At 40.9% G+C, this 27724-nt stretch overlaps 1 protein-coding gene across 5 annotated transcripts in view; it reads left to right on the top strand.

The window, feature by feature from the left end:
- The window catches only part of abcc8 (ATP-binding cassette, sub-family C (CFTR/MRP), member 8), a 54922-nt gene that overhangs the window by 15933 nt on the left and 11265 nt on the right, over positions 1–27724 (top strand). For 2 of the 5 annotated variants that reach the window (XM_044036134.1, XM_044036133.1), the window contains exons 8-28: positions 2183–2347; positions 2447–2602; positions 4506–4640; positions 5491–5653; positions 6134–6174; positions 6625–6770; positions 8845–8959; positions 9137–9313; positions 9507–9579; positions 9681–9786; positions 15748–15780; positions 16380–16418; positions 16848–16946; positions 19788–19872; positions 20170–20250; positions 21321–21458; positions 21700–21825; positions 22155–22251; positions 23222–23287; positions 24153–24400; positions 27438–27604. In XM_044036134.1, coding sequence (XP_043892069.1) covers positions 2183–2347; positions 2447–2602; positions 4506–4640; positions 5491–5653; positions 6134–6174; positions 6625–6770; positions 8845–8959; positions 9137–9313; positions 9507–9579; positions 9681–9786; positions 15748–15780; positions 16380–16418; positions 16848–16946; positions 19788–19872; positions 20170–20250; positions 21321–21458; positions 21700–21825; positions 22155–22251; positions 23222–23287; positions 24153–24400; positions 27438–27604 — 2456 coding nt within the window. The remainder of the gene's footprint in view (positions 1–2182; positions 2348–2446; positions 2603–4505; positions 4641–5490; positions 5654–6133; positions 6175–6624; positions 6771–8844; positions 8960–9136; positions 9314–9506; positions 9580–9680; positions 9787–15747; positions 15781–16379; positions 16419–16847; positions 16947–19787; positions 19873–20169; positions 20251–21320; positions 21459–21699; positions 21826–22154; positions 22252–23221; positions 23288–24152; positions 24401–27437; positions 27605–27724) is intronic. The other 3 variants (XM_044036135.1, XM_044036137.1, XM_044036136.1) reach the window with 3 other exon arrangements.

Below are 27724 nucleotides of genomic sequence, written 5' to 3'. Positions count from 1 at the left end.
TGAGAGTCACCTGGGAATTACCTGCATTTGTACAGTTTTACTTGACACTGATGTTTGTGGGCAGAAGCAGGAAACATGGATGTAGACATAATCAACAAGGTTAAGGCCTTGCCTTGTAAAAGACACTGAGTCACATACAAAGCTTCCGTGAAAGGTATAGTGTGGCGTGGATGTGGTGATGTTTTCTCTGAGTCTTCGTGCCTCTCAAAGGTCACATTTGTCACATTTATGACACCCTCCTTCTCCAGGACACCTGCCCGGACGGTGTATTAATTTAAGCCTTGTAAAATATTCATGAGTCTTATTATGGCTAGAGCCGTCTCAGTTTCTGAGATTCCAGACGGACGCCCTCAATATACAGACACACAGGCTGTAACAATAACTGTGGGAAATATCTGACAGTCACGTCCACAAAATGGAGAGGGTTTAATAAAATATAATCTGTTTATATAATAGCTTAAATATTTTTTTTTTTGTTTGGAGCGTATGCTGACAACGGTAGGCTCACGATTTGATATGATAACAATTAGGAAGGCCAGGATTTAACAATAGAATGATCATGAATGCATCTTGATGCTTCAGCAATTTTTCTTTATGAAAATATAGTGTATTTAAATACTAATCGAGCAACACATTCAGTCTACTGTTATTGCATGTGCAACATTTATGTGTTTTTTTTTAAATCTATTTATGCTTCATCGTCGACAGAAAATGTTGAGAACAACAAAATGATTAAGAACCCTTGTGTGGAGGATAAAGCGGTAGAAGATTAATGGATGGATGGAAAGTGATTGAGAGCTGTGCTTCCTGAAAAGGAGCATAATTTCTTCTGCTTGTTGTTTTCTGTTGTATGACCTCTAATCAACATGCATTTAACTCTGACTCAGGGGTGTCAAAGTCATTGTAAGTCAGGGGCCACATACAGAGCAGTCTGGTCTGAAGAGGGCCGGACGAGTACAATAATAATAACCTATTATAATATTTTTACATTTAATTAAACTTTTCAAAAAACATGAAAATGGTACTACCATATACACATGTGCATTGCAACGTACAGATCACAGTGGATCTACAATGGTACAAAACATTTAGTCAGTCACTGGTATCTGGAACTAAAAAATCTGATATTTCACATAATAGAACACGTCAATCTATCTATGTAATATTCCTGCAACTAAAGTGAGAGCTAATAAAAATGCAACCACAGGGGACAAATTAGGAATCACTGTTATGTATAACTACATAATTGTAGTTGATTATCTTCAATGTAGTGTTAACTTTCCTGCTCTGCTTCTGGACTGTGGTCATGGAAGCATAGGGGAGATTTTACCTCCAGGGCTGGAGCTGTGGCTGCTCTAGGTTAACACCTTTACTTCTACAGATAGACAGGGGATGAACAGGCGGACACTCAGGTGATCTGGAAGAGTCTGATCGTATTCCTCTCTACAGACTTGGAAAACAACACATACACAGCACTGCTCACTCTTGCTCTCTCTCTCTCTCTCTCTCTCTCTCCCTCCCTCCCTGCACGTACACTTGCCCGGCTCTTAAAGGGGCCGCAGCATTCTTACAACAGTAGTTCATCAACACAAATTCATCTTGCGGGCCCAATTGGACGGTCTGGTGGGCCAGTTCTGGCCCGCAGGCTGCACGTTTGACACCCCTGCTGTGACTGTTGATTTTGTTTTTGCATCAGTTAACCATCAAAATGTAGGAAATAGGAAATTTCAGCAAATAAAGTCATGATCGTTTGTCTGAGTGAGTGTATGGTGGCATAAGATAAGGGTGTAAGGTAACCGATGCAGAATTAATTAAACTTTGAGGAAGATCTTGTGTCTGTTGTTGTAGCTGAACCACATTCTTCTCTGGTTTCTAACTCACTCTCCACAAAACAGCTGTGAAACACACTCAGAGGTTTTCCTCCATGTCACTTCAGTTTCACATCCAGTCAGGGTGAAATGGAAATAAAACAGTCATAAAACATGTTGTTAGCGGCTAATTTCGATGTATTTTTTAAGAAACAGGAAGAATTGCCTCTGATAAGTATCTATTGACAGAAACTCTCCAGGCCGACCAGTGTTATTGACCTTACCGGACCTCCTGCCTTACTAACATTGATAAACCGCTCAATATCTCTATTTCCCCCTCCACCACCCCTTTGCCTACCTGCTTGATCTTCCAGATGAGGTTGCTCGGTATCTATTTCATTTCCTCCAAGGAGTTTCTGGAAAATGCATATGTGCTGGCTGTGCTGCTCTTCCTCGCCCTGCTCCTGCAGAGGACCTTCCTCCAGGCATCTTACTATGTGGCCATTGAAACTGGCATTAACCTGCGTGGAGCCATACAGGTATTGATCTTTGACAGATTGTCCACCGAGGTTAAAATAGGATTTTTCATTAGTTTTAGAATGGTTAACGGATGTTACTTCCTCTACTTTCTTACTCAGACAAAAATCTACAACAAGATCATGCGTCTGTGCACCTCCAACATGTCCTTGGGTGAGCTAACAGTTGCTCAGATCTGCAACCTGGTTGCCATAGATACCAACCAGCTGATGTGGTTCTTCTTTCTGTGTCCTAACCTGTGGGCCATGCCAGTTCAGGTAATATAAGACGGTCCACAACACATGTAGGAACCTGTTATTCATTATTGTAAAGATCATGCTGGTCCTCTCTCCTTGGCACTGATAAAAAAATCCAAATGTCCCTGTTGTCACACTTTAATCTGCCGGCACACAAATGTGACTTTTGAAAAATGTGTTGTTTTGAGAACAGAATTCCCTTTTGACTTTTTGCTGCTTTTTCGATTGTTGCTCTCTGTTGTTGCACTTTCTTGTTTGTGTGCTGTGTTGTGCTGCCATATTGCTTTTATTGCCTTCAGCTCCCTGTGTATTGTGTTTGATTTTTCTTTCCCCATGAGACTCTGCTTTTCTTTTTATACTCCAGCAGAAAATAATGAAATTTGTACAAATAAATTGAGTCTGAAAACCAAGTGCCAGGTGTTACGGAGCCTGCATGGGATTAGATTCTGAATAGATTTGCTGCAAACGCACACAGTCATGACCTTCAGGCATTGTAGTGCTGTCATGTATGGTTTTCAACATTTAGTACTATAGAGTCATTGTTGTCATATATCATTATGTCCTAAGGAGGAAAATAAATGAAAAAAATAATAAATAATACAATTTCATCAAATCCTGGAGGTCACTTAGTTCCTCATGGACATTTATTATTGCAGAAAAACCTGCAGGACTGTGTTTTCTCCATCTCTCTTTCAACCGCTTTCTTTAATCACCAAGGATCAGTTTTCATGCCATAAATTTCCCTCTTTCCTCTAATCATCATGTCATTTGCATCAAGTGCAGCGGTTGATTGTGGAGTTCACGTTTCACAGATTTTAAAGTGTGTTGTTTCCATTGTAATCTTTGGTCAATTTAAAGACATAAACACAGCCACCAGCAGTTCTTTAATATTTTAATTACATTCTTATATAATTTAAAGTTGTGTGCAGTGCATGTTAATGAACCTTTCAAGAATGTAAACCTACCGGATTATAGCCGAAGGTGTTTCCATCTGTTGTCCCCAGAGATTAACAGTAGGCTACAAACCAACAGCATAAAATACATATATATGTTTATAGGTGAGTCACACCTGAGACTCAACTACATAAGTATGAAAGTGACCACTTTTGCTGGCGGCTTTTCAAAGGAAAGAAAATCACGTTCAGCTGTTATTTTCCCCATTATCCACCTTGTTCCCATCGGTGGCCATTTTCCTCTCACAGGTGAGGAAGATGGTGTGAATTTGTCACATCCATCTCCATGTGGTTCTGAGAGTCCTGTGGATTTATTAAGCCGGCATTGTTCAGCGTGACGCCAAAGACAGTGGGTGACTGGAAGGGAGCCAGGGGAGGATATGTGTGAACATTACTCACTTCTGCTCGTAGAAAGAGATAGAGATGATGGCGCATGTGCATGATACTGAATAATCTGAACAACGGGATGAAGTAAACCTCATTTCTATCAATATTTCAGTCCAATCGTTCCTAATTTATCATGCAACACAAAGAAGAAAAACAGAAACACAGAACCCTGCTGAAATAGTCATTAATATCATTTTCTTCATGACTGTTCAACAAACATAGATGTTGAGCGAATATTTATTCAACTAAACAGTACAATGGCCCCCAAAAAGGAGAGATGGAATATAAATGGTTCATTGATTTATTTTTGTTGTTGTCCTTGAATCTTTGAGACTTTGATAAGTGTCCTTAAACTGTCCACCAAGCACAGAGAGCACTTCAAATGTAAAATGATTTTCTCCTCTAGTGCAATCAGCAGAAGAATAGAAAAATAAAAAAGGGCTGAACTAATTTGTGTGTTGTTTTTTTAGTGACCTTTAATTTTGATTTAAAGAGCTTTTTTTCTTTTCTTTTCTTTTTTGTTACAAATAAAATATTCATGATTTAATTAAATATTAGTTTCTATCTTTCTCTCTCGCTCTCAGATTATCGTGGGAGTCATCCTGCTCTACTACCTCTTGGGAATCAGTGCCTTGATTGGAGCGACCGTCATCGCTGTGTTAGCACCCGTACAATACTTTGTGGCCACGAAGCTGTCACAGGCACAAAAGAGCGCTCTGGTGAGTATGATGGCTTTGCTGTTGTCTGCCAATCACTTATGACTTATCCAGATGATCTGGAATAATGTGGATCAATAATATTAGAGACATACTGTATATTGATATTGATATTGTTTCTAGATATTGAAGTGCACTGACTTGGTTCATCCCTGTTAATTTTGTTTTACTGGGATGAACCACCTGCTTTCCACTGGGGGCATTTCAGTTTTTCCAGTTTCCTCCGACAGTCTATTGAAGATATCACACTAACCTCAATAACAGCTCAAAAGATCATGCAACTCACATCTGGTTTTAGCTAAAACATGTAGACAAACCTTCAAGTGTAATCCTAAAAAGCATTAAACTGAATTACTGTCGTGAAAATACATATATATATATTTTTTTGTGTGTGTGTGTGTGTTTATGAATTGTCTTACAAGTTGTTTTCTGTCCAAAGGCTGCAGGTTCCCCATTGTTGTTTTCTATTTATATATCGAATTAATTTATCTGGCTAATTTGGTAGATGGTAACCATGGATTAGGTGATCCTGTGTTTTATTGAACATCACGACATCACAAGTTCGGGCTGTCAATCTTTGCAATCAGTGTTACAGCTGCTTGCATGGCTGTAGTTTGTGATTCAAGTGAATTCTTAAATTAACTCTCAACTTCAGTTTATCTGGAGAAACTGGGAGTAACAGAAGCAGAGACTGTTTTCTTTTGTTAAGAACATCTTTTGCCTTGTGTATTATATATGTCAAATATAACATGGATGCAATTAGAAGTGGTCATCCCGCTGCTGTTGCCCCTTGGTTGCGCCTATTATTCTCTTCGATATGTCCGATTATCAATGTCTGACTTGGTGCTTTCAGGAATACTCCAGTGTGCGTCTGAAGAAGACCAACGAGCTGCTGCGGGGCATCAAGCTTCTGAAGCTTTACGCTTGGGAGAACATCTTCTGTGACAGTGTGGAGGAGACCAGGGGCAAAGAGCTCACCAGCCTGCAGGCCTTCGCTTTCTACACGTCCATATCCAGTGAGACACTTTCCCGTTTCCTCTGTGCACGCTGAGCTTTGCTTAAATGACATTTGAACTCCCTCACATTTACCTACACAACAGCATGGGCACCGAATACATAGTCCTCCTTATCTTTTTCTTCACTCCCACAGGAACAGTATCTGCAGGCCAAATGCTTCAATCCTGTAATAGTCCTTTAAAAGTCAAAAAGAGCATTTGAACAGGACAGAAACCGTGATATATTAATCATTAGCATAGTGCTGAGGCCACCTGACTACATTTTGTTTTCATCTTGACATTCATGCATATTTTAGACAATATTCATTGGATAAGGGAGAATATTGATCTATGATTATGCCGGATTTGCGGATTGTTAGTCCCATTGTGGTCAATTATATTCCAACCTATTTTTTATAGTGCTTTTGAAAAGTTCTCGACACAAACAGATATTTAGCTGAGGATGACTGTCTTTATATGTGTATTTTTTTCTGTTTTCAGTTTTCATGAATGCAGCTATTCCCATCGCAGCTGTATTGACGGTGAGTGTTCTCATTAGTTCCACGAGTGACAGACTGAGTGTGCTCTGATTAGAATGAGACTCATTTTTGAGATGCATCCTTTTGACTGTCCTCCCTGTCTGAAGGACAGAGTGGAGACACTGTCAGGGAGTCAGACATCGTTAGATGTCTAGTGACATTTCACACTGACACAGTGGAGGGATCACTGACAGCGTCACACTCTGTCCTGTCTGTATTTATAAAAGTCATGGTTGTAGTCAGACAGATACCACAGAGAGGGATGACTTTAGAGGACAAACTAGTTTCTCCTTTACTTCGCTCCTCAGACTCCTGACAAGACAGCTCAGGTTTGATTATTCATCTGTGACTGGGTTATTACCTTGAACTGGTCATGTCTGACTGTTGGCTAATGTCTAATTGCAGGCTCTTGAGACTAACCTCTGCCATTCTGTCCTCCCTCTCATCTTGCAGACTTTTGTGGTTCATGTTCACATCTCAGAGGACGCTGATCTGTCCCCAGCTGTGGCCTTTGCCTCTTTGTCCCTCTTTCACATCCTGGTCACCCCCCTCTTCCTACTCTCCAGTGTGGTGCGCTCCACCGTCAAGGCTCTGGTTAGGTGAGGAATTATAAGGCAGGGCAATGCAAGGCAGCTTTATTTGGGTAGCACTTTTCATACACAGGGGCAAGTCAATATGCTTTACATAATACATACATAACATTAAAAGACCAGGGAAATTTGAGCTGAAACAACAAAAACACAACTGGGAACCAGGAAAAACACAAGATGATTATTTGCAGCGATTAGGAGGTTTTTAATCATGAAAACAAGTTCATATATGTAAGTAGACCTAACCTAGTAGAACTAACATATATGCGTGATACAAGCATTCTATGTCACCTTTAATACAATCTGCTGCATTACTGATCAACATCTCTTTATGTAACAAACTGCTTGACTTCACAGTTGTTTTACTACACTGGCCTTCTCTACTGATTGCATATATTCATCTCAGTAATTAGCTTCACAATTAGTTTGGCGATCAAGGCTTTGGGTGGTAACAAATTCCTCTGTGCTATTATTGGAGGATTACTGAGCCATCCCTCTTATGGTTGTGAATACACTGCATTTTTCTATAGGTGTGTGCAGGTATGATATATTATCTACTACTTTTAGCAATCTGTAGGGGAAGTGTGCTCTACTATACAACATGTCAAGGTGAACTGTCCCCACGGTCCACTCTGATGAGACGACTATGGCAGAAAAAAAAAGGAAACACTTTTTTTCTGCAAATAACAAGTCCCTGGTTACGCCTTCTGGAAACATAATCTTAACAGTCCGGTTATTAACTTGATTAAATATGAATTCATTTATCGATGCATGCACAGTAATTGATTAAAAGCATCTTCTGGGAAACGTAAATGAAGATTGTACGTGCACAGAGGGCATGGCACTTTAAATCCCATTTTCTCTTTGGAGATGAAGTGCACTGTAATGGGAGGTGAGGTCATGAAAATGTTGATTTTATGTTTTATGGGCTTCTATGAGGCTATCTCTGCATACTCTGATCATGCAAATACCATACTCTAACGGGAGGCTTTTGTCTCTTGGATGCTGCTGCTGCTGCCTGTGATCCTTTGAGATGCCTATTTCTGGGACCATGATGATGTGACACACTTAGTCAGACAGCAGAAACATGTGGCTTCAGCACCTCAGCTCGTCTTTGCTTATCCTCCTTTTACAATAGAAAACGCAAATTAGCGTCACTGCCTGCTCCTCTATAATCACCGATTTATCCTCCTGTCAACTGAATGGTTAAACTTTTCATGAGTCAGCCTAATGAGGCAGTCTTTCCCACTCCCTTTTGATATTAGCGACACTTTGCTTTATTCAGATTAAACGTGTACACGGATGTTGCATGTTCCTTGACAACAGTGCTCATCCATCAAGCCTAATATTAAATAGCAATAGGAAGAAATAGGAAAAGTACTTAAACAGGATTAAGACATAAAACATGCAATGATTGAAAAATAAGATAATTGGTGGAAAAAATCATCTATTGACCCAGTTATTAACACACAGGGTTTACTATAGCATGTTTGCTGCCCATCTATATACATGAGGGTCGCGGGGATGCTGGTGCCAAACCCAGCTGACATAGGGTGAAAGCGGGGTACACCCTCAGGAGGTCGCCAGTCCATCACAGGGCCACAAAGAGACAAACAACCATCTCACTCATGGTCAATTGAGGCTGTCCAATTCGCCTAATCCGTGAACCTGGGTCTTCTTGCTGCAAAGGCTAGTAGTGCTAACTACTACACCAACCTGGGAGGATTTCAGTGCATGTCAAATCTGTTTGATAGCATAGATTTAATGATGAGGTTTGGATTTGGTCTCCTCGAGGAGGTGAAACAGGAGATGGGAAATTTAAGAGGTGTGGAGAATTCTCTGGCATAAGACGAGGCTCATTCTCATTGAACTATGTTCTATGGATTTTCCAATCTGTTACACATAATGAAGGATGTGACAGTGAACAGTAGGGACGCTCTTCTGTTTACATGAGTGAAAATGAGCTAATTTAAAATCCATGTTGTCTGTGCCGTTGACCGCCTGTGGAATCAGCGTAGGGTGAGTTATTGAACCGGTTTCAATTTATCTGTGTCTGATGTGGTTTCCTTCATTCTTTGTGCAGTGTACAGAAGCTCAGTGAGTTTTTCTCAAGCGAGGAGATTGGAGATGAACAGGAGCCCAGAGCGGTGTTAACATCTGGCTCCAGTAATCACAACCAAAACAGATACCAGGCTGTGGTGAGTGACAGTAAATGTAGATGTACTTTTGTGAAGCTGAAGGTAAACTAACTTTTGGCCAGACTGCCTCACTTTGTTGTGAACACTGTTGTCTTCCTCCCCCTCTTAATGTCTTCATGTTAATATCATTACCCCCTATACATCCTTCGTTTCTGATATGATCTAATCCTCCTATAGTCATCCTTAAAATCTTTCCCTTCATCGTCCTCCTCCTCTCTGTCGGGGGGCCACCAGCCCCTGAAGGTGGTGAACCGGAAGCGCGCTCCGAGGGACGACTGGAACAACTACAGCTCGGCGGGGGACCATGAGGGCGATGGACCCTCACAGGACATGGACCATGACATTTGTATCAAGGTGAGTAACGAATAGGGACAATAAAATGGCACATTCAGTATGTAGCTCTCTGTATGTCATTTACAATATGAGCAACAGTATATATTCTCCTACTCTGGCTTAAAATAAGAAGAATTAGGTCATTCTTAGTGCTTTAGTGCAGTTGAGTTCAGTCCTCTGTGACATGTTGCTGAATCAAGACCATGTTTTACAGTTAACCAGTGGCTATTTTACCTGGACTGACGGACCACCGACACTTTCCAATGTGGACATCAAGATTCCTTTTGGTGAGCAACCGGTTGTTGTTTTTGTGACGCCTTAGTTTTTTTTTTATCCAGGTCCGGTTAATTGTTGTGTCGTTGCTTCTCCTCTTCATCAAATCTCACAGGTAAACTCACGATGATCGTGGGCCAGGTGGGCTGTGGAAAATCGTCTCTGTTGCTAGCAGCGCTGGGAGAGATGCAGCGAGTGTCAGGGTCCGTCACCTGGAACAGGCGAGTTATCCATCTATCTATTATTGTTTGCAAAGATGTAAACTGCACAGTTTGTCACATGGGATATTGTCATCACAGATTGGCGGTTTCACTGCGAATGACAAAAGAGCTGGCACTGTGGTACAAAGCTTTTGCAAAGCAGTTTGTTTTGAGAGTTGCATGCGATTTTGAGGACATTGTTTCTGTGGTTGTTGGTGAACATATAAAACACAATGGATTCTATGATGCTTCAGATCTGAAGTTACAGATGGCAGAGAGCCTCTGTTTGCTGACTGCGTTGTCACAACATGTGAGGTAGCGTGTGTCATCTTCCAGTTGGAAGGTCCAGGATTCAGTCCCTGGCTTCTCCAGGCTATATCCCATTGTGGGAATGATGTGTGACAGAGGAAGCGCTGCATATGGATGTACTATGTGTATGTGTGTGTGAATGGATGAATAGATTTGAGTGGTCACCAAGATTAAAAAAGTGCCATATAAATACAGACCATTTACCATCTAACATTTATCAGGAAGTCACCCCAGTAACTCAACCACCTCCCTTTAAAAGCAATAAATAAACCCATGGACATTATTTTATGTTGTTCATCTCAGCATCAGCGTATGTGCATCAGTTCAAGATGAATCTGAGGAGAAACTCTCCCCACAGAGTCTGGTCGATATCAAGGTGGTAATTGGTAACCATAACCTTTGTGTATTTAATTTATGTGTGTTTCTGTCGAGATGCATTCTACAAATCTGACAGGACAGCATGACATATAATATAACTGAATATCACCTGCCGGCACCCTCTTGCCATGGCAATAAAACAAACATTGATTTGTTACTCTGCGATATTGTCACTTTTATTTTTTTATGGGTGTGGAGGATCTTTTCATGCACCACTGACCCAAAATGAGTTCAATGCAGATGAGGAAACTTCCCAGCAAACTGGCTACAGCTGCAGCTGCAGGCTGGGAAACCACTTACACATGCTGTGTTTGCCCTCACCTTAAATAAATGTTATTCATTCATTTCTAGGAAGACTGAGAGAAAAAAAAGTGGTTTCCTTTCAAATGTATCACACATTTTGAAGTTTTATTTTATTTATTTTTTTAAATCAATGACGACATTTTTGGTTTGAGATCCTTGACAATATTTACTCATAGCTATAGTATCAAGCTGCACATTTGTGAGCTGTGACGTTCTCCTTATTTATATAACCTTAAAGGCACAGTGTGTAAAATTTAAAATTTAATCTACTGAACCTATGTTGTCTTCAGTTAGCATCAAAACTCGTCATGTTTTGTCTATTGTAAAAAGATGGTGGTCCAAAATGGCAGTCCCTGCAGAGCTTCCTTTCTTCGCTGTAGCATTTCTTCTCATCATAAGAAACAACACTGCACTGTTGATGTTCTGTGTGCACAGATCAAAAAGAGAGGTTCTGAGCTGAGATTCAGATCCATGTTTCTACTTTGTTCTGTACATTCTGTGAAATTTAACCTTTTTTTTTCTGTGATGACTGAAAGACTGGGGATCACACATTAAACGACTGCGTCTTATGAGGGATCGCAGATTCACATGATTTGTATAAACCAACTGAACACATCAAACGCTCACTAGAGGGACAATTTCATTGCCGTCACTGTTTTGATCCTCCCGCTTCTTCCTTTTGTCTTCGTCTTCTGAAACTATGTCCTGTGTCCCATGACTCTTTTCCATTGGCTGCAACATGTGTTTGCAAATTGGTCAGTAATCAGAACACATGACCCAATCGCGTCCAGAAAAAGTCAAACATGTTTGACTGACTGTGACTGAGGTCGAGTCAGGTCTGACTTGCTGCTGAATGGTGATGGTTAATCGAGACACACTTGAAATAGCACAGCAGTAACTGAACCCTCATGTCTTACCAGACGCATTCTGCAAGTCATTAGTTTTAATCCCCTCCGTCTGAATATCGCATCCATTACCCAGGATAGCACAGCTATCACTCTCAATTTGTCAACAATGTTTAAATGCGCCTGTCTGATTGTCACAGTTTTTCCTGGCAGACACACAAACACTCACACAGGTCGTCTTTCTGCCAGGGTCGAACTGTCACTCTCTCTGAGATATTAAGTTGGATTGGACACCATGCTGGCCGCCAAATCTCCTGACTTACCATTTGTCTAAGAGAGTGAAGACTTTCCCATTTTGACACACCTACACAGGGGTTAGTCTGGATGTTTCCACAATGTTTGCTGTGGTTGTTGTTTTTGCTGTGTCTCAGTCAAGGGCTGAGCCAGCAGTGGTGTCTGGGAGACGAAGGGTCTACTTTTTTAACGGTGAAAAAAAACAAAACCTGGAGACACATTTACCTGAGGATAGAAACACGTGTGAAGCAAAAGGTAGGGGAAGATTATCACGAGCAGTGTGACCACTGGTTTGACAGTGATTGGTGAGGCAGCTGCGGCTGATTGTGTTTACGTCACCATTCAGACAGAGCCCACACACAGCGCTCCATATGTTTAACTAATCAAGTCACTGGAGCTAGATGAGCTAAACCCGATCAGCATTCGTTCGTATCGTATCATTCTTTTTTTAATTTGATGAGCATTTTCTGCCAAACAGCTACTTGAGAATTGAAACCGCAAGGTCCTTCATGACCCTTGGAAACAACTGACACAACAGTCTCATTTTGAACTCCAGTTTGTCACCGATGTCCAAGACTTTCAGTTTCAGGTATTAGTCTTTTTTTAAATGTGACCCCCCCTGTGGAGGAAAAACGGTAGACAATGGATGGATGGATGTTTTGGATTAGTAGAAGAAAACCGGAGAACCTGGAGAAAACCCCCACACACACAGGGAGAAGATGCAAAATCCATGCAGAAAGGCCCTCGGTCATGGGTTTTGATTGAGGCTAACAGTGCTAGCCACTCGTCCACCGTGCATCTGTCAATGTAATATTAATACAGCATAATGACTTAAAGAGCAAGAACCAGATATATTTACTTCCAAACAACATCTGATCAGACTTATATAAAAATGAAACCTGTTTGTGGGTTAACTTACAGGTCATCGGAGGAGACGACCTTATTTCACCACAACACAATCTGTCATTTCCACCCATATGATCCTTCACACCCGCATTCCCACTGGCCCCTTCCACTCCACCTCGCCAAATATGGCACAGAGAAAAGAGTGTCTAGGGTTTCTCTCGAAGACTATTTGTATCTTGACGTCAATATCCAGTCAAAGTGGTGATGGCTGCATATCCTCTCACATCACAGCCAGCTGCATGGTAATGGTTGCAAAACTTCACCTGCTGAAGTGATGAACTGCAACGCCAGTTCATGCGGTTAACCCTCATATCCCCAATTATTTATGTATGGAAAGAGCACAGCACTCGTGAAGGTAGTCAGTAAAATACTGTGTATAGTTTGCAGTTTGGTCACAGGTATTGATCTCAAGATCTCAAGATGAAACAATAGCAGAGAACAGTGTTTGGGGGGAAACAGCTGTTTGCTGACAAATAAGGAAGAATTCTCAGTCACTATCAGGCGTGGTCATCACAGTCCACATGCTTCATTACTCTCTGTCATCATTATGGTGCTTTTTAGTTGTAATGGTGGGCTTTCAAGTTAAGAAAAGACAGTCAGAAACAGTGGGAGGGTCCTCAGCCTGGCTTTGATGATTAGACTTGAGTGTTTCACCACTAATAGACGCTGCTTTTGTATGACTCCCTTTTAAATTATCCTCTAATGCGACCTTGCCTACTCGACTGACGATGTTTCATTCTGATGAAAGTCATCAGCTGCTGAATCCTTAGGTGATGAGGTCTGTTGTTTTCTGAAGGGCTACATTTGCTGTTGGAAAATTGCTCAGATTAGCCGACAATTTGAGTAAATCCCTCCGAGAAAAAATCAATGTGATATTCGACCGGCTGTCTTTTATGTTGTAATCTAATCTTTTTTCACATCAGAAATAAGTAAAGCAAAATGTGATCTTTGGGGAAAATGGCACGTTGTGTAAAATGCTTTGACTGTAACATGAAGAAAAAAATAAGTTGTTTTTTTTGTTGTTTTAAAAAAATAAAGTTAACCTCTGCCATGCAGAAAGGAGTCCGTTGATTAAGAAAAGTAACACATGTATGTGTAAATAAATAAATAATAACTACTTACATAAATACACTTCTATAATAATCTAAATAGAAGTGTTTGCCTGTTTGTATGGCAGCACAGACATACACACATAGTGTTTATGCCTACTGTTTGTTTTTTGGTGGTTTTTGAGCAGTAGATTTCACTTCTGAAACTTTTTGTGTGTTTTGTGTGTCTGTATCTGTCCTTGGGCAAGACACTTAACCCCACGTTGACTCTGACGGCTGTGCCGGCAGCGTGTGAATGGATATGAAAGATGTGAAAGGGAATGTGCTGCACATAGATGTGCTGTATGGATGTGAATGTAAACCTGTAGTGTAAAGCAGCTTTTAATGGTCATCAAGACTAGAAAAGTGCTTCCTCTTCTTCTTCTGATTTTATTTGGTAGTAACAAGTAATTCAAAATAGCTAATGAATGAATTAGAGTAAAAATACACAATTTATTTAGGAAATGTAGTGGAGTAGTAGTAAAAGTTGTGAGAAATTTGTACTTATTTTAATTAATTTAATTGTTTTTATTTTAATTACAACACTGGTATTCAGGGCTGGAAAAAACAAACACTCTTATACGGAAAACACCAAGTGATGTGGAGTTGATATTGAAAGTTGTGTACTAAAGTTTTAATGAACTCCTAAATAGATTTACTGAGCCTTCCTGTCTCTATTATGTTCTCTTATTTTACAGTCCACAACGGCGGTGTTTACGTGTCTGTGAAGTATGTCAGAGCTTCTCAAATATCAGTCACCAGTTCACTTCCTGGCAGCTGTGCTCACTTGTGCTAAAGTTGCTGTTCTTTAAAAGCTGCTGCTGTAAACCTGTTCAAATCATCTCTTGCTCCGTGCTCATCCTCTCTGGACGACTGAGACTGGTGTCAACTTGCCAAAGCTAAAAATACACTCGCACTTCAGCTGAGCTTGTGCAAAGCCAGAGACAGACAATCAGATGATAATTAATTTTAATGTTTGGAATCATGGGTACTGGTTATGTAGTTCAGTATGTGTGTGTACGCGTTGTTAGTGGGAGGACATTATGACCTTGTCAGGACATTTTGGCTGGTCTTCTAGTGAGTTAGGCCTTTGATGTTGTTTTTTGTTGTTGTTTTTGTGTACTTGAATTAATCCTTGTAGGATTTAACAGATTCTCTTCTAGGAACCTTCCTAGAATTAGGAGCAATATGAGTTGGGTTCTCTTCCCACTTGGCCATGAGCTGGGTTTAGGTCAGGTTCAGACATATGGCATCTGGATCAACTCGACTCTACTCGTTTTGCTTTTCTTTTTAGTACCTAGTACCTGGTGCTTTTTTGGTACCAGCCGATACTATGTGACGTCAACAGATGGCCACTCGCGTCACTGGGAGAATCGTGAGCGCGAGCATACATGCCTGCTGTCTGCAAAAATAGACCATGGTCTGTCGACGGGGTGCAGATGTTCCTGTGTTTGGTGGCTGACGAGAGGATCCACTGTTGTGCGTATAAAATTGAGTCGTGACAGCTTTACACAGCCATGCTATGGGGCCCCCGCCCACGTCGAGGAGGTGCTATAGTATAGTAATTGAAAATGATGTACCTGATACTAAACCGAGTAGAGTTAAGGTTTAGTTAGGGTTAGACCAGTAGAAGTTAGGGTTTAGATTAGAGTAAGTTTCCAGGAAATGAATGTAAATGAATGCAATGTCCTCTGAAGTCATGGAAACCAGAGTGTGTGTGTTGCGTGTGTGTTTTGGTGTGCGTGCAAGTTTCAAGGCCTTTCCCAGTTATAGTACTACCACCATTCACAAATCTCCTCTGGCCCCTGTACTTTTTTACAGCCTCAGTTTACAGTTTGTTTTGTCTCTATTTTCTGCAGCCTGCCAAGTCTGGAGTGTGAGAGAGATGAAAGGTAAGAAAGCCTTTAAAACACACTTCAAATGGAACACACACACACACAGTGTATATTTGGTCAGCCATGCTCAATCTAAAACTCTAACACTTGGAGTAAAAATACCCTAAAACTATTCATATCTTATGATTAATCCTGAACACAGTGACAACAGCTGTTGCAAGTCACTATAAATATCCATTACACAATCCCTGTTGGCAGTATAATGTGTATGCAGTAAGGTATCTTACACAACACCAGCGTGAACTGCAAGCAGCATTCTGACAGCCACAGACCTGATGTTGATGTACAAACAGGCCTGATGTTATTTTCATCAGAATCGGGGGGGCTGAGTTTTTTTTATGGGGTATTTTTAGGCAGGATAAGATCACATCTAATGAGGAAAGTGTTCTTGTAGGTCAGCGATTGGTCTGTTTGTGTTTCAGCTGTTTAGCAGATATGTGATTGCCAGATGAAAGGTTATATCAGGGTTTGTGTGTGTGTGTGTGTGTGTGTTGTGTGTCTTTTGTTAATCATTACACCTATAAGTGGTGCATAATGGTCATTTTGCTGATCTAATGTTTTTATGTGGGTTTTGTTGTTTGACATTTTCACTGCAGTCCCACAGAAAGAGATGCAGCCGGAGATGGAGACGTCAGGTGAGTGCCACGATGCACTGGCCCGTCTCCATGGAGATGCATCACCGTTATCAGCCAAGCCAACAGTTGGGACTATTACCTAGAAATCCACTGATGTCAATAGAGAACAGTGAAGTCCCTCTGCTCACATATTTACCCCTGACCCTTTTAAAAGCATATTGACTTCAGGCACTCATTGAAGTGCTTGGAAAATTTGGAGGATTTGATTATTGGAGGACATAGTAGAAGATCAAGAAAAACACAAATAAAGTGAAAGGAACATTATTTTAGAACATTTTGTTTTAGATGTTTCCCTGCTCCACCACATCGATTGATTGTGACCGATTTCATAGCAAATAGTTCTTTGCCCGGTGAAGGGTTAACAAAAGATTCATTAAGAAACCAATTTAAGAGGTCATCCTGTTTGTGTGCAATTTAAATCTCCTGTAGGAAGAGAGGTCCTGTCGCCTATGCTTCCCAGAAGCCCTGGCTGTTAAACGCCACTGTTGTGGAGAACATCACGTTTGAGATGCCCATGATAAAACCAAGGTAAGAGCTAAGAAAAAAGGTGTTACGGTTGCATCCGTGCATTTTAAAAACTCTGCAGAGCTTTGCTCAGCGATCAGTTTGATGAGACAGTGGGATTTATTGTAGTACTGTTATGGGGCTTATTGTCATGATGTTTGTGTATGTGCTACAGTAATCCTGGCCCAAGTTGTTAAGGCCAAATAAAGCCAGTAAAGATCCTGCTCCCTGAGGCTGCTGTGATAAATGAAATGTCATGTTGCCTGATTAAGTCTGGGAAACAGAAAAACAGTTTACACAGTGACACCTGTGTTGACGAAAGCTGAATAAATCTGTTTCTCTTTTTTCTCTCTCTCTCTTCACTTACTCCTGCAGTAACACACACACACACACACGCTCACATTTTTTATGCTCAACACAACTTCTTGAAAGATCAGTTCCATTTGATATGGTTTCTGTGGGTCTAATGGACTGTTTTTGTAAAACCCATGCACCGCTGTGCTCTGTTACTCTGGAGATGTTCTATAAAACAGAAATGTTTGCTTTCCTTGGGCAACCATCCTTATGTCTGCCCTTCATCAGTCCATCTCTTTATTCATCTACCTCTCCCTGTCTATTCTTCCCATCCCGCTGCCTGCTCATTACTCAGATATTTTCAGGCCTTTCTAAAACATTTCGTGTTGTCCAGGGCCTGTGTTACCTGCTGTGTTTATTGCAGGATTTGGTATGCATCGTGTCCAGATTCAGGTGCACATCACACAAGGAGTTGAAGCATGAATCTAAATTTGTATTTTAGACATTCACATCAGGTAACTTTTAGCTCAAAGTTTCACAGTAACTACAGACAGTAAGATAATTTTCATGGTAGCTAATTCTCTGTTAGTGCAAGTGATGGTTCAGGGTTTTTGCAGTGTAGACGTGTGTTATTTTGTTAGGTTAAACTTCAGTTAAGTGGTTTATAACTGTTTTTTTCCTTGTGCTCTAACTGGCGACCATGTTTTCAGTGAAAGCTAACCTTCATGTCTCAGGTTGCATCCTTAGCTTCAATATTGTGAACTGTCACTATCACTGTCATCAAACTGGCTCCTACATATACAATTCAGCTTTAATGTGACATTGATTTTTAGTTTTATTTTATTTTTTTTGTTGTTGTTTCAGTGTTTTAATGAATACTTTCATAGAAACTCTATGCAAGGCAGGATCTGGACCAAGTCTAGAAATCCAATGAATTATCCAGACGATTAAAAAAACAGGCCAATATGATGTTTTCTGGGTCAAGACTCTCTATCATAGGCTCACAACTCTCAAGGCAGTTACAGGGCTGTCAAACTGAGTGTGACATACATTTGTACTGTGGCATCAACGTGATTTACAGACTAAGAAGTACTAAATTGTACGTGCAACACAACAGATTGCATGTTTGTTAAGCGTGCTCAACTAAAGGCCCATTTATACTCTACTCAAAAGTCTTTACTTTGCGTTCATTTCGTACGTCATTTTGCGCTTCGCAGGGGAGCTTAAGATGCCGCACGAAACGGAGCACTACCACCAGAAATTGTGGGGGCAGTATAGAGTCAGGAAAACGACCAAGAAGAAAAATGCCGCTCGTCATCAATCTCCCTCATCAGGAACACCAACATTCCCCATTAATGAGACATCACCTTAATTCAGTGGTCTTACATTCCACGGAATACGTTTGCTTTTCAGTCTATTTCGGATCAAGCACAATAAAATAACCTCTTCAATGGTTGTTTCATAATAGATGATGCCTGCAGCGGTGCTCGGCACTGCCCTCTAGAGGAAATATTGCGTAAGGGAGGAAAGCGACAGAGATAAAGTCTGTGATGGACGGACGTAAAGCGAATGAAATATAAATGGGCCTTAATAATAATAACAGAAATGAAAGAGACGCAGCAGGATTGAGACAGACGTATTTAAACGAGGGCTTTGCTTGTCATAATGTTTCTAAGATGCAGAGTTGGACAAGTATAAAGCACATACAAAAAAAAAATTGAACCCACTATCTGTTGGAAGAGGTAAATAAACATATCTTTGAGTTACGGGGATGGGGATGCCATCCGTCACAGTCAGTGATAGAGAAACACTTCCTGATTAATAAAATCCTCACATAAAGCAGGGAGAAAAACAGCAATACCAATGTAAGAGGGGTTTTTTTATGTGTTATATAATGAATGAAAATGCTTGCATCAAAAGAGCTTGTGTGAGATGGGTTTGAATCAGATGAGTGTGTGTCTGGACTGACAATACTGACGTGTGCATCATTTTCACTTCTGTCATTAAAAAATAATATCATGGGAGAGAAAAAAAGAAGCATTTTCTTTCTTCTGTTTGTGCTTCCATCTCATCTTAGCAAACATCCTCCCTTTCAAAATATATTAAATGTTGATGCAGTCACCATTACCTTCAGCTTTGGTAAACTGCAATGTCTTTAATTAACAGATTTGCATTTTCTCCTCTCTGCATTTTATGCACTCAAGGGTAAAAATGTCTCATATTGCATATTCATTATGGCAAATGTACTAAAATAACAAAGCACAATCCTCACTGCATCCTATTAGTCGATCAGTGTGTGTTGTCATAAACGGATGTTTTAGAAAAGAAGATGCAGTTAATTCAGCCACATGCTCGCCATTTAAATTGTAGCGAATAAACGAACATGAATGAATAACAACAGCAGTTACGCGTTCCCTGTCATGTCTGGGAAAAAATATCTCTCATCTGACAGCACAGAAGCTGCTGAATTACTTTTCATTTAAAATAAGCAGAGTCATAGTTTCCTCCTGGCTTTTCGTAGCAGCTGCGCGCCGTCCTCATCACTATTCTGTTTGTGTTTGTGTCTGTCAGATACAAAGCCGTCATCGAGGCCTGCTCTCTTCAGGCTGACATTGACATCCTTCCACAGGGAGACCAGACAGAGATCGGAGAGCGGGTCGGTGTCACAGTAAAACTTTACACATTCCTCTATGGTCTTTATACTCAATACCTGGATACTGTATAGCTCTTCTGTGTGTTGTGGAATCATTTGTCATTATTGTTGCTATGCAGCAAAGATTTCATGTTCGTGTGTAGGGAGTTGGTCTGACCTTGTTCATGTCATGTTGGATTTCCTCATGCACTAGTAATGCAGGAAGTAAACACAATCACTTTTGTCACTCTGGGGGCACTCGCATTTGGGGATGTAATCGTTTGTTGTGAAATAGCGTGTAAATGTTTCCCTCTTGTGCAGGGCATCATTCTGTCCGGTGGACAGAAACAACGGATCAGTGTGGCCAGAGCCTTGTACCAGCAGACCAACGTCGTCTTTCTGGTGAGTCTTCATGCATTATAATCAGGGCTGTCAAAGTTAACGCGTTAACCGCTGCAGTTAATACAGCCGAGATTAATGCGATAAAATAATTTAACACAGTTAGCGCAAGTTTGTCACTTGCCTGCAGTCAGTCAGATATGAGAGACTGAGATAGTAGCTGAAAATGAGAGGTGAGGGATTGTTGAGCGGAAGGTTTCATCTTAAGAAGCTGAACAACGGAACCATCGATATAACTAAAGTTACTTGGGTGTGGAAGTTGCGACATTTTGACTGTCAAAAAAAACAGAAGCACAACTTATTGCTCAGACCTGCACAGAGGAATTCCTCGACATCGCCAACGAGTGGAAAGTAAATGACAAACTAAACCACTCTAGGCACAGATAGTGTCCGTAATATGCTGGCAGCTGCCCGGCGACTTCCATTTGGACACCTACCCTGCGTGGCTGACTGTGCCCTCTCTCTCTCTCTCGCTCTCTGAGTTCCTAAGGATATTCTCAGATGGATTTTTTTTTGTTGTGCTGTTAACACATGTTCTTGTTGCACACAGGATGGCAGTCATTGATTAGTATTTCCTGGTTGGCACTCGATAGTTAGGATGGGATGTGTAGTTCTGTGTTTAAAAGGAAAGATACAATTAGTGTCTGAAATGTACACTATGTACAATGTCTTTTTACTCATTCATTTAATCATTAGAAGAAAAGTAAACTTGATCAAAATGTGGTATTATTCATTTATTTATTTTAATCTATTGACAGCCCTAATTATGATCTAGATTATTTTCTTAACATGATTGGTAATAGGACTGACTGACTTTGTATATTATTTTTTTTATAATCATAATAATGACTGATTTAAGAATTCCACTTGTTGTGATCGTCTTGAAATGTTGAATTTATCACTTCGCTTTTAGATTTGTACAGAAGGGACTTGTGTGCATGTTGTTAAACTGCTCCTGTTGCATTAGATCGACATGTTTTGATAAAAGGAGGTTTTCAGGGCTTATCAGTTTTTTGTGCTGTCTTGTCTCTTCTCCTTGCATTTATCTAAGTCAGGTGATAAATGTTTTTCAGGATGACCCATTCTCTGCCTTAGACATCCACCTGAGTGACCACCTGATGCAGGACGGTATCTTGAAGTTCCTGAGGGAGGAGAAGAGGACGGTGGTGTTGGTTACACACAAACTTCAGTATCTACCACATGCAGACTGGGTAAGAACAAAGGGCTCAAGGTGTTTAAAAGAGATATTTCCTGTCATTATCTTCTACAGCCGTGCCATTTCACTCCTTATCAGTCACAGTAGCGGATAAGAATCCTTTTGTGGTGCCGTTATATTATTCATGATACAAACACTTCATTACTTCACATACAGTTTATCTCACAGTGCACAGAAAGATTCATTTTCATGTGTCTCATGTTAATTCCTCTACATGTGTGTGTGTTTCTCATCAGATAATTGCCATGAAAGATGGCACAATCCAGACTGAAGGGACGCTGAAGGACATCCAGAACACTGAGGCAGAACTCTTCGAGCAGTGGAAAACCCTGATGCACAGAGAGGACCGGGAGTTTGAGAAGGTGAAATGAAAGGGACCCAGGTTCAGTTTTAATGACACTATTCAAACACAATATTTGATCAATATTATCAGAAAATGTATTTATTAAAGTACTATTAAATAATCACTTGTAGGAAATATTTCCTATCATCTGTAACGATTATTCAGTCTGTAATCTTACATTAGTTGTGAGTTTCGTGTGCTAAGGCTGCTGAGCTAGACATCTTAAACTCAAGTTTATACCTTGCCTCGGATATTTCAAGGGCAATTTGTGCCAAAACCTCTGATTTCCTTCCCTGGAATGAATGTTCCAGTGTGACCTACATGGTTGTACTCTCTAATCTCCTCCAGGAGACGGTGGCAGCAAGTGTGACAGATCTGGAGAGGAACAATCTGCGGAGGGCTATGTACTCCAGAGAGGCCGTCAGGACTGAAGATGATGATGAAGGTGAGGGGTCACAGACACTGCTATGACAACAGTTAATAGCTGCATTATTACATACTAAGTGCAGTCATTACTGATTCCAGCCTGATGATAATGTTTATGTGTGTTTAATGGTAATGACAGAGCTTTTAATGATCCTGTGGTTTCTGTTTGCTGAGGAGCAGCACCTGCTACGTTAAAGCTTAAAGCTGTAGTATGTAACTCTTCGGATGCCTTCATACAATGCAGATTAAGTCGACGGAGTCAACAGCACCATTGTGCAAGTAAACACTGTAAAAAGACGCCGTAAAAAAGTCAATTTATGACAATAAACACAAAGGAGTGCCCATAAAAAGTTCCAGAAGTTAAATCTACTTCTTTACTTGGCCAAACGTGGCCAGTCGCAGCAGTTTGACATTAAACTCTTCTTTCCTCTGCCTACCTGTGCTGCAGCTGCATAAACACTAACTCTCCCTCAGTCAGGTCTGATACTTTTGATTGACAGAGCCAGATGAAGGATGCAGAATTCAAATATTGCATTGTTTCTGTTCATGAAGACCAAACAAATACAGAATCATAACAACAATTTAAACCAAACCCTGTAAAGTTGCACACTGCAGCTTTAATCTCATCATCTTATTTGAATGTTCACACCTTTTTCAACAGTGCCTGCAGTTGACTCTAACTGCCTTATCATTCTGTTTGCGTGTGCTGGAGTACAAGCATTGCATAGTCATTGTGTTTAATCCTCCAGATCTTGTTGTTCTCTCTGGATTTGGTGTCCTAGTTTCTCTTTTGACTTCTTCAGCAGCTTCCGTGTGACATGACCTTCTACCCATCAGCCTCCTGCTGTGGTTAAACACTGAATGTGATCCTTATGTGCGTGTGTGCGTTTGTGTGTGTATCTCTGCTGTTGAATGTGCGACTGTAGTGGAAGGTGCTAAGGTGCAGTGGCTGTACTTTATCTGTGTTCTGTGTTGTTTCCCGTGTGCTGATGGCACCCCGGGGTGGACTTGTGCGATGGCTCCAGCAGGTGCTGCCTTCACACTCGATCGAGCAGGTGTGACCAGAGAGCATGGCTTGAAAAAAGACCAAAAATTTAAAAAAAAAGGTCTATGGCATTGTGATGCTCTTCGCAAACTGCAGCTATATGAGCTTCTCCTGTCATCTTAGAGTCTCATCGTCCACTTGATCTTTTTCTTTCTTTCACCTGCTCCTGAACATTTTAAGCATGACTGTGTATGATGCTAGCAGTCGTCTGTTTAGCCCTGCCAGTCATTTAGTTCTTTTTTCTTTCTTTTCTCCTACTCTTCCGTTGCCTCTCTTGTCTTAGCCTTCCAGTCTTCTTCATGCAGCCTCATGCTCCAAAGCTTGCTACATGTTGTGATTACATCAGGGGTTGGGAGGAGGCAGGAGGTAGTTAGCATTAGCTCCTCACCCTCAATCAGTGTGTCGTGACTGCTCTATTGTCCCTGTAGAAAAAAAAAAGCACACCATTCATGGGAGCGAGCACCTTCTTGGTCTTGTTTAGTATAGATACTGTAGCCTTCTTTCTCCGTGCATCCTCCTCTCCCGTGAACCTCCTTTGTTGTTTATTCTGCTCTGTATCAGCAGCGGTTCTTCAGACAGACATGAGACAGACAAATTGGCAATAGGTCTAGGAAGGAAAGACATAATGAGATTTCTGCCAAGGAGAGCAGGAAGGAGAACTTCAGAAATGTCAAGATCAAAAGTGCAGTGAGACAGAGCAGAAGAAAGGACAGTTGAATACAGAAATAAAGTATTTGACATAAGGTAAGAAAAAAGAGTGGTTAGAGAGAGAGGGTCCAAAGGTGAAATGCAGCCATTTCTTCCCAAAAAGATTCATATTTTGACCTTATCTAATGTCACATTCACATTGTAACTCATCTCTGTCATGATCCCAGAGGAATCTGTTGAGAGTGAAGACGATGACAACCTGTCACAGGCGATGCGTCAGCGAGCTACCATCCCCTGGCGCTCCTGTGGCACATACCTGTCCTCTGCCGGAGTCCTCCTGCTCGCCCTGCTCCTCCTGTCACAGCTCCTCAAACACTCCCTCATGGTTGCCATCGACTACTGGCTGGCACACTGGACATCGCACGTCATCACAGCCAAAATAGAAGCCACGAATCGCAACTGTACCATAGTTCAGGTGAGAATCTAGGCTTGTAAACAAATCCTCCAGTTGCAGTCACTGCCCTCTTCTTGTGACTGCTGTTTGGCTTTGCCATGTTGCTGGTGCACGTCAATAATGACAACAATCAGCACATGTTTAACAGTTTAAATTGTGACACATGTTACCCAGTAATTGGAGTAGGAGCTCCATCAGGCTGCACCGTGTTCATGACATGGACAAATGCCCAGAACAAGTACCTGTTTATTTCTGCCTCTCAAATCAGTTTTGACACTTTTGGTCCTGTGTGGTACTTTTGCTGCCTTGCAATGATGTTTGGTAAAGTGTAGCTTATGTTAATTAAGGAGGAATATTAAGTAAGTTAAATTTGGATAAGCTACAAACATGCTCCCTAAACATTACACATGCATGTACGCAAAAAGCGGATTGGATTCTGATATTCTGATATGGCTGTGTGTTGAATATTTACATCTGATATCTGATCTTTGAAATCAATTATTGTCCAAACAGCCCCAAAAAAATCAGATATCTTAAGTCGCTTCAGCCAAGTAATGTGAACAAGCTCCGTCCTTATCTTATAGTATGCTTTTATTTTGAAAATAATGCATACAAATTGACCCAAATCCATCTACCCTAGGTCTTTATCAGGGTTATTGTATCTTCTTACTTGACTTATTGGACAAGAGCACCTGTTGGTTCAGCTCTTCCTCCCACTCTTCACAAACAAAGCTCCTTTGTCCTCCTCCTCCTCCTCCTCCTCAGTACAGTCTCTATCTGGCTTTCGCTCACACTCAATTACACTGAAAACACACTACACAGAAAGCAGAGACTCTGAAAAACACACGCATACAAACATACACACATGCTCAAAAAATCAATATACTTTAAATACTGAGCGGCGTGGTTAGCATTGAGGTCACACCAGCTGTCGGCACCTGATCGTGTTCCAGTGAAGCAGCTCTGTTATAGTTGTACGTGTGTGTGTGTGTGTGTGTGTGTGTTCATGTGTGTTATGTTGTGCTTGTGTGAGTATGAGCGTGTCTCCATGCTGGAAACCAAAATGCCAGGTCACATTTCACACTATCACGCGGAGGCTAAAGACAGAGTCGGCTGAGGATGAGAGCAGCCGTTATAAAGTGCACCGTGTCCTCTTGTCGCCACTAACAGAGGTTGGCTCTCTTTCCTCTGTCAATGAACAGTTAAGTGCACACAGATTGTCGCTCGAATCTCATCTCGTGCAGCTGAGCTTCAGCGTTACTTTACCAGGTTTATCTTATCTTTCGCTGTGCTGTGGACTTATCCACTTGGGGGATGTGGAAGTTATGATCTGCTGTTAAACACTATATTGCTGCCATTTCATATGATGTTCTGTGATGGCACAGGCATATGTTTGAATATTCACTTCACTCTAAAGGCACTTAATGTATTATTCTGTTTGTCTACGCAGTGGAAATAATAGAACAATGAGAGGATTACCCAAGTGGAAAGTCTAGATAAAGTCAGTGGGGACTGCTGTGATGTGATACCACACATAATGGAGTTATAGTTTTAGCAACACAAACACAAAGATATCATTAACAGTCCTCTTTTCTTTTTTTTACTCTTTCATGCCCACAACCCACCTTATTCATCATTTTAAATATTCAGTATAATGTATAATTGTTGTTGTTGTTATTTATTCTGTGTATAATGCTGCACTCACTGCTCCTCCCTCCTGACACCTCCTTCGCCTCCCTCTGTGTTTGTGTTAGGTGTGAAGGTGACTTTGAATAATCCTGACTGTAAATGGAAGTTTGTGTTACTTAAAACGCTCACTCTCTCACATTAAAATCCATGCATGTGCACAGGTAGACCCCAGGTGCTGCTCTTTTCCCTTCAGACCCGGTAGATGTGCCCCTTCTGAAAGACATATTTTATTCATTTCTTTTTTTAAATTGTATATTGTATAAATTGTATTATATTTCATTTTTATGTGGCCCATGGCATCAATTCTCAATTAAATTTTGCACTTAATTTGTAATTCCTTGGAGACAGTGATAGAAACTTGTGCAAACCTTGAAAACATCTGCATGTGCGTATGGTTATTGAAATAAATAAATATTTAAGAATGTAAACACTTGCCAGTTGCCACTGTAACTTTCGGTAACACTTTAGATTAGGGAACACATATTCACTATTAACTAGGTGCTCACTCACATGCATAAACAGCACACTTGCCCTTTATTAGTAATTATTAAGCACGTATTAACACCTTATTCTACATAACCTTATTCTACCTCTATTACGACATGAATTAAGATTTTTCCAATTTAAGGTGTTAATACTTACTAATAAAGGTCTGGTATGCTACTTATATGCATGTGAGTAAGCACCTAGTTAATGGTGAATATGTGTTCCCTAATCTAAAGTGTTTGTTTCACCGGAGCCCCTGAAGGATGATAGATTTTGCCAGAATCATTTGACTTTATTGATAAGGCAGCAGTGGATCAACAACTCATGTGTGCTATAATGTAAAATTGTTGGTTTTCTCTCTGGACTCGTGGACACGATGGACTAAGTGACACAAACTTACCAAATGAGGCCGCAGTAAGCCAGCAGCTGCCGTGTCTCCTCCCTAAAAACACTGATTAAGCTGTTTACAAATGTGAGTTTTCAGTTAGTCTTTCCTGAAATGGCTAAAAATCTATTTTGTTCATGTTTTCAGAGAAGTCAGTACCTTCATACATACAACCAGGCTACAAAAAACACCTGAGCTAACACTTTGAATAACAGAAAAAAAGCTTGATGTGGAATCAATAGAAGGAAAATAAAGCAGGATGTGAAGTGAGAACACGTTGCAGCTCGGGGCGGAAGCAAACAGCTCAAATTAAATGTTGACAGGAAACTGTGTGAAAGCTCCACTGGCTTTTGTCAAAGAAGAAAGCTCATTTTTAACCAGCCTTGGAGTGTAATTATGCTTATAATTATAGTGCAAGCAGTGTGAGAGACAGCAGTCACCACTGCAATCGTGTCCTTAATAATAATCCTCTCTCTCTTCTCCCTTCTTATCTTGCAGGGCTGTGGTTTCAGTCACTCGTGGTATCTGTCCGTCTTCAGTGTCCTGTGCTGCCTGGGCATCATACTGTGTCTCGCCACCTCTGTGGCTGTGGAATGGACAGGAGTCAAAGTGGCCAAGGAGCTCCACCACAACCTGCTCAACAAGATCATCGTGGCCCCCATGAGGTACACGATCCACTCTGTGTGTGTGTGTGTGTGTGTGTGTGTGTGTGTGTGTGCTGCAGCTCTGCGTCACGACGGGCAAAAAGGACAATTAGACGTGTCTAGTATGTGCACTCACATGTG

Source organism: Solea senegalensis, linkage group LG10 (genome assembly GCF_019176455.1).
Source record: "Solea senegalensis isolate Sse05_10M linkage group LG10, IFAPA_SoseM_1, whole genome shotgun sequence".
In the NCBI taxonomy this organism is placed as follows: Eukaryota; Metazoa; Chordata; class Actinopteri; order Pleuronectiformes; family Soleidae; genus Solea; species Solea senegalensis.
The sequence above is the reverse complement of the archived record's forward strand: the minus strand, read 5'-3'. Positions and strand labels throughout refer to the sequence as shown.